Source organism: Calonectris borealis, chromosome 16, assembly GCF_964195595.1.
Source record: "Calonectris borealis chromosome 16, bCalBor7.hap1.2, whole genome shotgun sequence".
NCBI lineage: Eukaryota > Metazoa > Chordata > Aves > Procellariiformes > Procellariidae > Calonectris > Calonectris borealis.
In genome coordinates, this window is record NC_134327.1 from 21,110,772 (window position 1) to 21,124,273 (window position 13,502).

The 13,502-nt window shown below is 46.5% G+C and overlaps 1 protein-coding gene across 13 annotated transcripts in view; it reads left to right on the top strand.

Annotated features, from left to right (window-relative positions):
- The window catches only part of CREBBP (CREB binding lysine acetyltransferase), a 96,502-nt gene extending 86,755 nt beyond the window's left edge, over positions 1-9,747 (top strand). For all 13 annotated transcript variants that reach the window (XM_075165934.1, XM_075165927.1, XM_075165931.1 and 10 more), the window contains 4 exons: positions 375-542; positions 3,646-3,807; positions 4,082-4,363; positions 6,074-9,747. In XM_075165934.1, coding sequence (XP_075022035.1) covers positions 375-542; positions 3,646-3,807; positions 4,082-4,363; positions 6,074-8,245 — 2,784 coding nt within the window. In that variant the 3' untranslated portion in view covers positions 8,246-9,747. The remainder of the gene's footprint in view (positions 1-374; positions 543-3,645; positions 3,808-4,081; positions 4,364-6,073) is intronic.
- The last annotated feature ends 3,755 nt before the right edge of the window (positions 9,748-13,502 follow it).

A 13,502-nucleotide genomic window follows, 5' to 3' on the forward strand; every position in this document is an offset into this window, starting at 1 on the left:
ACAGTTCCTGCTCTTGTCCAGGAGCAGTGTAGGAAAAGCGAAGTTATGTAGGCTTCATTTTTAATTGGCGTAGTTACCAGGGAGGGGTTTGTTACGTTTTCCAGCGGTATCTTAGCCTCTCCCATCATGTCAGGAGAAGGACAGCTGCTGAGGCTCTCCTGAACCTCCACTGCATGATGCAGCGGGCTGTTACCAGTATTGCCAGGCCAGTTCTTCGCGCTGTACCCAGAAAAGGTGTCCTGCCAGGAGCGGGCCGTGGGCTGCAAGTGAGGCACAGCGGTTCAGTGTAGCACTGGATCATGTCTCTGGTTCTCCTCTCTATCCTAAATGGTCTTCATTTATTTGTTCTTGGTATTGTGTGATGTGCTTAACAGGACATCTTCAAACAAGCAACTGAGGACAGGCTGACAAGTGCCAAGGAGCTGCCTTACTTTGAAGGTGATTTCTGGCCCAATGTGCTGGAAGAAAGCATCAAGGAGCTGGAGCAGGAGGAGGAGGAAAGGAAGAAGGAAGAAAGCACTGCAGCTAGTGAAACAACAGAGGTGAGTTAACTTTATATGCTGTATTTGCTTCTGGCTCACAAAGCTGACAATTAACGCTTTAATAAATTAGAGAGTTCACATCCAGTAAATTAGAAAAGGTCATTCACATCAGACGTTAAATCAGGGTTCCCTTTATCTGCATTTGTGGTTTTCTTCTTGGATAACAAATACACTGATGGCTTGTTATTTTTTTAACAGAATCAGAAGTCAGTTATGTCAGTTCAGCATCTCTGTTCTCAGAGAATGTGTTAAGCTACTTTTGGATTGCATCATGACTGCTACATTTGCTTGCAGTCATTTGGCTGAGCTTCTGGTTCGCACCTTTACAAATCACCTTCGGTATTTGTATTTTGAAAGATGCTGTATTTTTCAAAGCTGAATTAAATTTTGCTGTTATTGAAGCAAAAATACTTGTAGTCGTTTGCAACAGTAGGGGGCTGAAATTTAAAAGTATTTGTTGCAAGCTTTGCATTGGTGTGAAACATTGATCCTGATGGTGATGTTCCTTCATCAGCATTCTCTCTTTGTATATTTAAAAAAAAAAAACTTACTTTCTCAGGGTCCTGGCCAGAATTTCATTATTCATTTTTATTTCTGTCTTGATTGTATCTGTATCCAAATGGTCTTAGCGCTTTTACACTGTCCCTTTTACTTGTGATTTGCAGCAAGGTGTTTTGAAAATAAATAGAGTAGGAAGGTCTGAAATCTAGCAGATTGAGATGGAACCAAAAACCTTTAACTGGGGAGGGGCTGCATTCAGCTTAGATGCGGTGACAATTTGCATACAGTATGTATTACGTGTGACTGATATGGAGTGATAGACCTTAATCCATCAATTTCATCGTCAGAAAATTCCTCCTATTAAACCTTAGCAGCTCCTTCAAAGCTAATACAGTTTGCTGCTATGTTTTTTATGGAAATGTAAAGTTAATAGTTTTCACCTTGTTCCTTCTAAATGTAACTTTTAATACTGAAATATCTCAACAACCATAGCAGTATAGAAGTAACTGAAAGACAAGGCTTGGAATTCACGTTGCAGTCCTCTTTCACTAACAGTATCACTTTCAGTAAATCATAGCATGCCCTTCCGGTGAAAAACGCCAGTGTAAACCTCTACATCTAAGAGGGGAAAAAGGTGTTTTAAAAAGCCCAGAACAGCTAACTGTGAAACTCATACAGGTTGTCTGCCTAAAGTGAGAAGATGCAGCCTCGGCTGTTAACATCCCTATGCTCCCACTTAATGCCATTGATGTTGCTTGGGGTAGCAGGGGAGCAAAATCTGCATCCAAGTTGCTGATGATGTCATCCAAGAACGCAACAAAAAATGTAACAGTGTGGTCTTTGCCACTTGGCTCAGAAAAAGGAGTGAAATTAAAAGCATGAGAACTTCTCCAGTGCAGTCACCTAAACTGGTGTCACTTCGTGGAGGAAGCTCTGCCCAGCAATGGGGATCTCCACGTGTAGAAGCACTTGATGAATCTTTGCAATTTGCCTTGTATTGAGGTGGTACAGAATGTGTCTCTTTTCTTAAATTCTTAGTCGTAAACTTTGTATATGTGGAGAGAGTGCTTCTTAAAGAGAGTCTAAAGAGGTGGTAAATATTCGGAAGTTCTTGAAAAAGGTTCTGAAGGGACAAAGCTCACGGAGTAACCATGCGGTCAGCATCTCTGGCAATATGTTAAATGCTATCAAAATGAAGTAGTACAAAAACAATCGTATAACTTCTTAAAACATTTTGGAATAGCTTTGTACAATTGACCAAATATGAACTTGTTAAAGGTGGAGCAGAAAGCAAACTTAGAATTGTATTGTCAGCTAAGTTTCAATCTATTCTTCCTTTTGGTGTTTAAATTTTAAAATTATGTTGATGCTCTAGAATGCATAGGCAAAGGAGGACATGCCCTAATTCTATCAGGAGGGTAAAAAATTTTGGGGAAGCCAAGATGGGAACATACAATAGCTCGTTTCTGAATATCTTCTAATCACTTAGAGCTCTGTCTGGTTTCCCATAAAATAGTATAATTCTAATTTCCAAACAGGTTTGGTCAAAAAATCAGTAAGATTAGTTACAGAAAAACGAAGAGTGGACAGGGAATTTCTATCTAAGCCTAATTAATGGAATGGAAGGATGGCAACAGTCTGTGTATAGAATTCGTTTCTTCAGTTGGAATATTTTTGTTTCCTTTGAATAAATATGCTTGCGGATAAACCCTGTGTTTGCTTGTTGTACATAGTGTTCATGAAACTTTCTTGCGTGTGTATGTATATCAGGGTATTTCAGTAGCTGATTTTTAATATTATGATAACCAGCATTCTAGCAGTTAGAGAGGGGATTTTTACTGAGTGGTGAGCTCTCTGCTGAGGGCTTGGGTTTTTATTTTTCAAGGACATGAGAAGTCTAAAAGTTATTTATGTTTTCACAGGTCATCTAAATAGCATCATCTGCTATTTTTTACTCTCTTTACTTACATCTAGTATTCAGTATATGGTCACTGTGGTCTATGTTGTTGTAACTAGACACAAGTGAAGGTTTGGGGGATTTTTTTTGGAGTTGCATATGCAGCAGTAAGTCTTCAGGATGGAGAATAATGTATTTTGTTAGTTTCAAATCCTGCATGATGTTATTTGTGTACTAGCCCTAAATTTGTTCAATAAAAACAACCAAACAAAACCCCCAAAATGTTAAATCAAAGCTTAAGCAAGTATGTGAAACCCCAAATGCACAAAAAAGCAAAATACTGCACTTCTGGAATTTTTTAAAGTCCATTTTATTTGTAACTGATTTTGTCATTGAATATCTATAAGATCTTGTAAAGCAAGCAGTGGAAGCTGAAGTACAGTGTTTGAGAAGGAACAAAAATAAGTGTAAGATACGAATTATTTAATGTATATGCATACTTTAAAAATCTATTTTTAAACAACGTTTGAATTTGCCTGCTAGTTTGGCTTTTGATTTTTCCTGGAAGATAGGATATATTTAACACAGATTTGCAGGCATTGGAACAAAGTTCTATTATTGACAGCAGAAGTGTTTCGCTTTCAGCTACAGTGAATGGGAGAGAGCTCTATAAAGTGTAATGTCTTTCCTATGCATTTATTGCAGGGAAGCCAGGGCGACAGCAAAAACGCCAAGAAAAAGAACAACAAAAAAACCAACAAGAATAAGAGTAGCATCAGCAGAGCTAACAAGAAGAAACCCAGCATGCCAAATGTGTCCAATGATCTGTCTCAGAAGCTGTATGCCACTATGGAAAAGCATAAAGAGGTACTGTCAAAATACACTGCGTAAAAAGGTTTTATTCCTGTAAATCCAGGCATGATGATAGTCAGAACTGAAAAATCAGGAGTAAAGCTTATGATTGTGCTAGAACTTTTTGTGTTGTGTAACAACATATAGGAAGAGATTAGCCTAAACTAAGTTAATTAGATTACATTTGTAGCAGACCATTACTGCAACAGAACATGAGCTTTTTCCTGCAAGATTATCTAACCTCATTGATTTTTCTTTTTCTTCCCCCCCACCCCCCATTTATCTGCAGGTCTTTTTTGTGATTCATTTACATGCTGGGCCTGTAATTAACACTCTGCCTCCCATTGTGGACCCTGATCCATTACTTAGCTGTGATCTGATGGATGGGCGAGATGCCTTCCTCACCTTAGCCAGAGATAAGCACTGGGAGTTCTCCTCACTACGCCGATCCAAGTGGTCCACGCTCTGCATGCTGGTAGAACTACATACTCAAGGGCAGGATCGCTTTGTCTATACGTGCAATGAGTGCAAACATCATGTGGAAACAAGGTGGCATTGCACTGTCTGTGAGGTAGGTGTATATCACCAGAGACGTCTGCTCTCTTTTGCCCTACAGCCAGGCTTGATTTCTTATTTTGGATACTGCCCAGAGTTCCTCCAAATTAAGCCTATCCTGATAAAAAGGCTGCTAAGCCTTAAGGGAAGTTGACTACCACAGGGGGGTACCTCTTCTTCTAGAATAAGTGCCTTTAGTTTTTCGTTTCTCAACGTGGAATATGCCAGTACTCTGGAATGGCTACTGCTGCATCATTTATTCCACTATGGCTCCTCTGCATAGACAAGTTTTTAACTTAATTTTAAAGAACTTTAGGAGTGGATGGTAGGGTTTGACTGCATCAGACTAGTCCGAATCTGCAGGACTCATCCACAATTAATGGACGTCCACGAGAGAAGTTAGCGTACCTTCCTGCAAGGTAGCTTTCGTTCCGCTTTGTACGTGGTACTTCGTGTTGCAAGGAGCGCAGCCAGGCGCGCGTCCAGGCTGCCGCAAAGCTGGGTGAGGAGGCTGCCGCAGCTCTTCATCATTGTCTCTTCGGGCCAGCATTAGAGGTTGCCTGCCCTTCAGATCAGCCCAAATAATTGCTTCCTAACTTGGCTCAATGCTTTTAATGACTAGTCCTTTTACAGCATAGATCACTTCCACTGAACTATGTTAGAGAACAGTTATGCGTGGAGTTATATACTGGTGGACTTGTGGAGAAGGTAGCCTCTACAGGGCTTGTGATGACCTCTGGCTGTAGCTGAACAAAAAGAAATTTTGAATAAGTGCAGCCTAGTTTTTACACTGCAAGTTATTGCCAGGTTTGTGGTGGAAGAGTCTTAATTAATCCCTCTGAGGAAAGCATTGAACAGGGCTTCTTGAGGCAAGACTGCAGGAAATGGATCGTACACACTAGGGGAATTAAGTGGTGGAAGGAGGTATGGCCTTTAGGTTTCTTCTGGGTACTTCTGTGTGAGGGAGTGCCCTCCCTCCAGCAAAAAAAGGACAGAGCACTGAAAATGTGGGTGTTTGAGCAGGTTTTCAGATCGGTGTCTGTCTTAGCAGGAAACTTGCACTTGATTTGAGGATTGTTTTAGAGATTAAAAAAAACCATATTTCAGGGTAGTAGTGATTAGTCAGTAATTACACTAAGAACAGCTAAATGGAGAGCCAAACCCTATTTTTTAGGCAGGTGACAGTAGGTTTGTCTTACTAGTTGGAGGTTTTGGCCCTCCTTATGTAGGTACCCCGGTAGATACCACAGAAGAGTAAACAGTTCCTGTCATCAAAAGGGAAAACCAAAAAAACCCAAATCTTGCAAGACTTTTTCATGTAATAAAATGAAGATACAATTACAGCCCCTATTGTCATTGTTAGCCACTGTACTCAAGACTTGTGCTGCAGGCTCGCTTTGCTGAGGCAGTGACGTGGCTTCTGCCCTCAGCTGCCCAGCGCTCCCTGCCCCAAAGGTCCACTCCCACTGTCGTGGTGGCTCCCTAGGCTATGCAGCCGCTTCTCTACCTCGGTGTACCAGGTGTAAATTGAAACGGGCAGTTGTTCACAGCACATGGCTGTTGTCCTGCTTTTATTCTGCTCTGTGTTTGTACCCACTGAACCCCGAGGTGTGCTTCCACACCAGGCTCGTGTTGCTCACCTAGCACCGCTCTTACTGTTCTGCTCTTTTGCTGGTGTAGTTAGTGCTCTGTAGACAACTGAACTCTGGGTTTTCTTTGCTTTCAGGACTACGACCTCTGCATTAACTGCTACAACACTAAGAGCCATGACCACAAGATGGTTAAGTGGGGCCTGGGTCTGGATGATGAGAGCAACAGCCAAGGAGAGCAACAGTCAAAGAGCCCCCAGGAGTCGCGACGACTGAGCATCCAGCGCTGCATTCAGTCCCTTGTCCATGCCTGTCAGTGCCGCAATGCAAACTGCTCATTGCCATCCTGCCAGAAGATGAAACGGGTTGTCCAGCACACCAAGGGCTGCAAGCGCAAGACCAACGGTGGCTGTCCGGTGTGCAAACAGCTCATAGCTCTTTGCTGCTACCATGCCAAACACTGCCAAGAGAACAAATGCCCTGTGCCATTCTGTCTCAATATCAAACACAAACTTCGACAGCAGCAGATCCAGCATCGCCTGCAGCAGGCTCAGCTCATGCGCAGAAGGATGGCTACCATGAACACCCGAAACGTGCCTCAGCAAAGTTTGCCTTCTCCTACCTCAGCAACGCCTGGTACCCCTACACAGCAGCCAAGTACACCGCAAACGCCACAGCCTCCTCCCCAGCCCCAGCCTTCCCCTGTAAGTATGTCACCGGCTGGCTTTCCCAGTGTGTCAAGAACTCAGCCCCCTACTACTGTTTCAACAGGAAAACCTGCAAACCCGGTTTCCGCACCTCCACCTCCGGCTCAGCCTCCGCCCGCCGCAGTGGAAGCAGCTCGGCAGATTGAGAGAGAAGCTGCCCAGCAGCAGCAGCAGCTCTACAGGGTCAACAACATTAACAATGGTTTGCCTCCTGGTCGCCCAGGACTAGTAAACCCGACGGTGGGTTCAGTGAACCAGATGCAGCAAGTCAGCATGAATGTACCCCGGCCCAACCCTGTAAGTGGTCCAGTGATGTCCAACATGCAGCCTGGACAATGGCAGTCACCTCCAATGCCGCAGCAGCAACCAATGCAGCCAGGAATGGCGAGACCGGTTATGCCAATGGCGACGCCACAAGCGGTGGCTGGGCCAAGGATGCCGGGCGTGCAGCAGCCGCCACGGAGCATCCCCCCGAATGCCCTTCAGGACTTACTGAGGACCTTGAAATCGCCAAGTTCTCCGCAGCAGCAACAGCAGGTTCTTAATATCCTTAAATCCAACCCTCAGCTTATGGCAGCTTTTATAAAGCAAAGAACAGCCAAATACGTGGCTAACCAGCCTGGGATGCAGCCGCAAGCAGGCATACAGCCCCAGCCTGGGATGCAGCAGCCGCAGACCGGCATGCAACAGCCAGGCATGCACGCTCAAGCAGGGTTGCAGAACATGAACGCGATGCAAGCAGGAGTGCAGAGACCGAGCGTTCCGCCCCAGCAGCAAGGGATGGGAGCTATGAATCCCCAGGGACAAGCGATAAACATTATGAACCCCGGCCACAACCCTAGCATGGCAAACATGAGTCCGCAGTACCGAGAAATACTGAGGCGGCAATTACTGCAGCAGCAGCAGCAGCAGCAGCAGCAGCAGCAAGGAGGGGCTGGCATGGCAGGAGGGATGGCAGGACATAACCAGTTCCAGCAGCCTCAAGGACCAGGAGGTTACCCTCAAGCCATGCAGCAGCAGCGGATGCAGCAGCATATATCGATACAGGGGGGGTCCATGGGACAGATGGCTCAGATGGGACAGCTGAACCAGATGGGCCAGCCCGGCATGGGCGCGGACGGCACTCCCAACATCCAGCAAGCACTGCAGCAGCGGATCCTGCAGCAGCAGCAGATGAAACAGCAGATAGGGTCCCCCGGCCAGCCTAACCCCATGAGCCCACAGCAGCACATGCTCTCAGGACAACCGCAGGCGTCTCATCTCCCTGGCCAGCAGATCGCCACCTCCCTCAGCAACCAGGTGCGGTCCCCAGCACCCGTTCAGTCTCCCCGTCCCCAGTCCCAGCCACCACATTCCAGCCCGTCACCCAGGATACAGCCCCAACCGTCACCTCACCACGTCTCTCCCCAGACTGGTTCCCCCCACCCAGGACTCGCAGTTACTATGGCTAGCTCCATGGATCAGGGACACTTGGGCAACCCAGAACAGAGTGCAATGCTTCCACAACTAAACACCCCGAACAGGAGTGCGTTGTCTAACGAATTGTCTCTGGTTGGTGACACCACCGGGGACACATTAGAAAAATTTGTGGAGGGTTTGTAGCATTATGGGAGCATCACTTTTTTTTTTTTTTCCTTTCGTGTTCTTGGACATTTTGTACTGAAAATTCAGACATCTGGGTTGTTTTGAATCCTAGATGGAACTGCTGCTTCCTACACATGGAAGAATGAATTGCTGTTTAAAAAAAAAAAAAAAAAACCAATACAAAGAATATATTTTTTTGTTAAAGCCAGGCGGTTAAAATATCTGGTCTCTTTTGTGGGTTTTTTTGGTTTTTATTTTTTTGTTGCTGTTGACTCATACCTTTTTTTTAATGGGGAAAACAAGTTCATTATATTCATATTTTTTATTTGTATTTTCAAGACTTTAAACATTTGCGTTTAAAAGAAGAAAAAATAATATTCAGAAACTGTTTCCTGAAATAATGCAACATTATAATGTATCCCGGTAACTTTGACACGTTGCGGGAAGATTTTTTTTCTATAGTGAACTCTGCAGGCATTTGAAGTATTACCCCTGGAAAGATAGGAATTGACTCTTGCACACAAAAACACACATTGGCCAATGCCAAAATCCTTGTCTTGCAGATGTAGAAATTGTTGCTTTGTTTCTCTGATAAAACTGGTTTTAGATGAAAATAGGGATGATCACTCTTAGACCGTGCTGATTTGAATAGAGAAGAAGCATTCTTTTCTTTCTTTCTTCTGTGTGAAACTTGAAATGAGGAAAAGCAATTCTAGTGTAAATCATGCAAGCGCTATAATTACTATAAATAAGAAAATCCAAGAAGATTCAATCACTGTATAGAATGGTAAAAAAAAAAAACAAACTCATTTCTTACTTATAATATCATATTGTTAAATAAACTGTGTGCAACAGACAAAAAGGGTGGTCCTTCTTGAATTCATGTACATGGTATTAACACTTAGTGTTTGGGTTTTTTGTTATGAAAATGCTGTTTTCAACATTGTATTTGGACTATGCATGTCTTTTTTCCATTGTATATAAAGTATTGCTTAAAATTGATATAAATTACTGAAGTTTTTAACATGTATTCTGTTCTTTAAAATCCATGTAAGAATGTTTAAGGTTTTTATTTATTTATATATTTTTTGATCATGTTCTTTGTAAGACATGGCTATGAATATTCACTCATTACACAGAGCAGCCAGAGGCATCGATAGGAGTGGCACGATACATGGAGTATTGTAGGTAGCATGTCTGTTTTACAACACCCTTTAGTGATTGTTTCCTTTTCGGGGAGGGAGAGGAGAGGGAAATGGTTCCCCTACATTGAATATTTGCAGGTGTTCATCCGTAAGGGTTAACTGGAATAAATTATTAATAGCCGTTGCTTTTTAAAAACTGCATTAATTTAGAGAAGGATCACCAATGAAAGGAAAATAGAGAGTATTGAGTTAATTCTAGGCTAATTTATTTAGTCTACAGTAAAATATGAACCTATTGACTTTAACACTATTTTTCTGCTGTTAACTCTGAGTCTAGATTTGAGGGTTTTCTGTGGAATAAAAAATAACAAATCATGTACATGTTCCCTTTAATATCCTGTCACCATGCCCTCATGTTCCTGGGATACTTGCCCCTCCTCCCCGCAATGAATTACTTTCTTGGAGGTAAAAAGTCCAGGGAAACTTTCCCAGCGTAGGTGTGAGCTAAAACCAGGACTAGCCTAAAATGCCATCACTCAGACCTTGAGGCTTCTCGATTACGTGCGACTGGCGTGGGATTTGCAGCAAACCCAGCGAGGTGTCCTGCCCGGCAGCTGCTGCCGCTCCGGCGGGGAGCACCGGGCACACGTGGCTTTTCACGTTAAGTTAGCGCTTCCTCCAGCCTGAACGTTTTTATTGGAACGATGTTGGGGGAGGACGGGGGGAGAAGAGCAAACGATTTATCTCAACTTTTATCCCCGTTCTGTGAAAATAGTAGTGCGCTGCGGCGCTACTTCATTCTTTTTAACTGTAGAGGGTTTCTGCTTAAACTTTTCTTGCAAACTTTTAACTATTGTATCTTTTTCACCACCATTGGATTCATCTGCCCATGCAATCGTCTTCAGCAATTCAAGATGTCAAAGTTTGGGGCTGGGGTGAGGTCAGTGAACACTAACCCAAAGCTTGTCCAGAAGAAATCGCTGTAAAAAAAAAAAAAAAAAAAAAAAAAAAAGATGGAAAGCCCTGATGCTGTGTCTCATGCTGTGTACTTAAAAAGAGGAAAAATACTATATTTGTGATCAAAAAGAGGAAACTTGAAATGTGCTGGTGTTTCTAATAAAAGCTGGTAAAACTGCTTGGATTGAAGGATGGTTCCACTCGGCTGGTGCCCGCTAGGATCAGCGAAGCCTGCCACCCAAGGTTAAGATAACTGCACTCAATCTTGCTAATACCTTTAAGCAGCGTCCATTTTAAAAACGTCAGCACCGCTTCTGGATTTGGATAAGCCGAGTCCTGCGTGGAGCCCAGAGAGGCGGTGTGGCTCACCTGGGTTCCCGCTCCTGGGGAAGAGTGAGGAAAAAAAAACCCTGATGGGAAGCAAATAGCGGAATGTTTTTAAGTACAACCTGGAGTATGTTGAGAGCACAGAGCAAGGGACGTAGATTTAGATCTGATAATGCCAGCTCGCTGGAGCAATTGTTGTAGATAAGAGCAGGTATTTTACCAGGGAGAGGAGGGAAGCCCACAGCTGAAGTCAAACATGAGGAGGGGCTGGGCTTGGTGTACAGCCCCTCCGGTCAGGGGGGCTTCACTCCACTCTCCTTTGGTGATGGGAAATTCAGCATAGCTGAAGGCTGCACGGCCATCTGATTTTTCAGGTCCCTGCCTGTGTTTTGATGGGGGAGGTACTCATGATAAGGAGCAGCATCCTAGGAATACGAGAACTTACAAGGCAAGAACGCACTGGAGATTAGTGCAGGATCTCTCTCACCAGAGGGGGTGGCTAAGACCTTCCCCCTTACTGAATTCTGGAGGGAAGAAGGTGCTTAAATCTGAACATTGAGCTGCAACAACTTGGTTCTCTGCTCTTTTCCTTGGCTGTCTGCCACGCTCCGCTCTGTGCTGCTGGCTATCCTGACTTTTACCAACACCGCTACCCCAGCAGGCTGCGAGCGCATTTCTTCTTGCTGCAGACACCAGCTGAGGTTCACCTCGGTTGCTCATCGCTGTCCCACCAGGCCAGAGATCTGCCCACAGCACGTGTGTAGGCGCTCCCCGCTCTGGTCTTCCTCCTGGATGCTTTAGAGCGAAGGGGCGAGGGTCTGACCGCAGCAGCGGGCTGAGGAAGAGGAGCCCTCCTGCTGGGGGTACAGCACTTAACAAAAAGTAACCCCCCTGGGCACAGCAACCCCGTCGGTCACTGTATGAAGCCAGAAGCGGTACGTGTCCGCAGCTGGAGCAGCACAACGTTCCTTCGAGTCAGTGGCAGTGTGCAGCAGTAAGTGGAGGCAGTCCATGGCTTACAAAGCTGATCTGGGTGTGCACCAGGTGCTTCCTCCAAAGCAAAGCCCATGGTTCTCTCGGTGCGGTGAAGATCTAGCAGCCGCTGTACGGAGCTGGTAGTCGGGGGGAGCACGGCAGAGCCCGCAGGTTGCTGTGCGGGGGCAATGTGTCCTTCCCTGTGCTTCCTCTCCACAGCCGGGAACGTAAAATGGAGGACGGGGCGATCTCTGCCACCCGCAGCGTGCTGCCAGGGCAGTGATTGAAGACGGTAGGTGCCAACCGTCGGATAATCGAAAGGAGCCTGAACAGAGGGGAGGATCTGTACCAGATCCCCTGCAGCGCCCAAGCCTTCCCTGCAGGAACACGCTTCATGGCTAAATGGTCAAAGCGGACCCAAGGCAGGAGGGTGACGCAGCGCAAGGTGAGGTAGGAGGAGGGCTCGGGTGTTTCGCAGCAGGTATGAGAGCTCTGGTACGGCGTCGTGGCAGAGCAATGCTCAGGAGAGCTGTTGGGGTCAGCTGGAGGTAGCAATGAACGCAGCAGTAGGAGGGAAGTGTTTGAAACGGCCTCAGAAGTCATTTTGGTTTTGGCCGCAGCACGGGGAATCTCGAGGAGGGGCTGGGGTTGGTTCCAGGTGGAAATGCAGCCCAGCGGAAGGGTGCCGGGGTGATGCAAAGGCTCGTGCTGGGTTTGTTGCACGTAATCCATAACATGCAGCACCGCACAAACCCCACTGCCTGCGAGTGTTTCTTAGATGCAAACCTCCACAGCGACACGCGGATCGGCGTAGTCCCAAGGTTAAGTTGCAAGCACAAGTGAATTGCACACGTAGCTTTTCCAGCGAGCTCCCCTGAGCCTGGGATTACAAAGCTGTCTCTGTTAGGTGGTCACGGTTCCCTCCTGAAGGCCCTCGCCTCCTGTCTGGAAGTGGTTAGCGCTCACTGAAACAAGACCTGCTCTCTTTATTTTTAGCTGTGGTGTTCATTGAGGCCAGGCTCTGCTCTCATGCACGTTCCAAATTCTCTCCGCTCTCGGCGGAGCGGTTTATTTCCTCTCTCACCCCCACCCTGTCCAAAGCCTTTCTCCGATACCTCGGCCCTTTAGGTCTCGATGATCTATGCTCACAGCAGCCCCAGGAGATGAGGAATTTCAGAGGAACAGGAAAATGAGAGATTAAGCAATTTGCCCAAAGCCAAGCAGGGGAGCATGGCCAAGGTGTGGCACACGGGGGGTTCCGAAGGGCTGCTCCCAGCCCGGCGCAGCCTTTCCTCGGCCCTCAGCCCCCTCCGTGGGGAAGCTGGGAGAGACATGGTGCGCCGAGCTCTGCCGGCTCCGGTAGCCGAGCTCCTGTGATGTGAAACGAGCTCCCTGCAGCAAAACCTGCGTCAGTAACTGCGAGGCACCCTCACGGGTGTCTGCGTGAGGAGGGGCGGGTGGTTTTGTAGCCCGTGTCTGGCTTCCCCTTGCTAACAAGTCCTCAGGAGAAAGGCCGGAGGGATTTTAACCCTCAAAATGGGAGAGGTTTGGGAGCGGCGGCCTGGACTTGGCGTCCGCAGTTACCACCTCTGTCGCCCTGAAAACCCACGGCAGGAAGAGCCCTGGCACGGGCTAGGATCTGCTTTGCCGGTGCTAAAGTGAGCTGAGCCGAGCCGGGAGGGACTCGGCGTGGAGGAGCTGCACGCCGGCGCCGAGGGAGGTGATTAAACCCGCGTGGGGACTTGTCACGCAGCGGCTGGTGAGCTGGCACCCCACGGCGGCTGTGACTGGTGGTGTCCGCAGGAAGAGGAAGGTGGGAAGGGCGGAAAAGTGACCTCACGGGTGGGGAACCCTCTGGAAGAGGCGGGGGG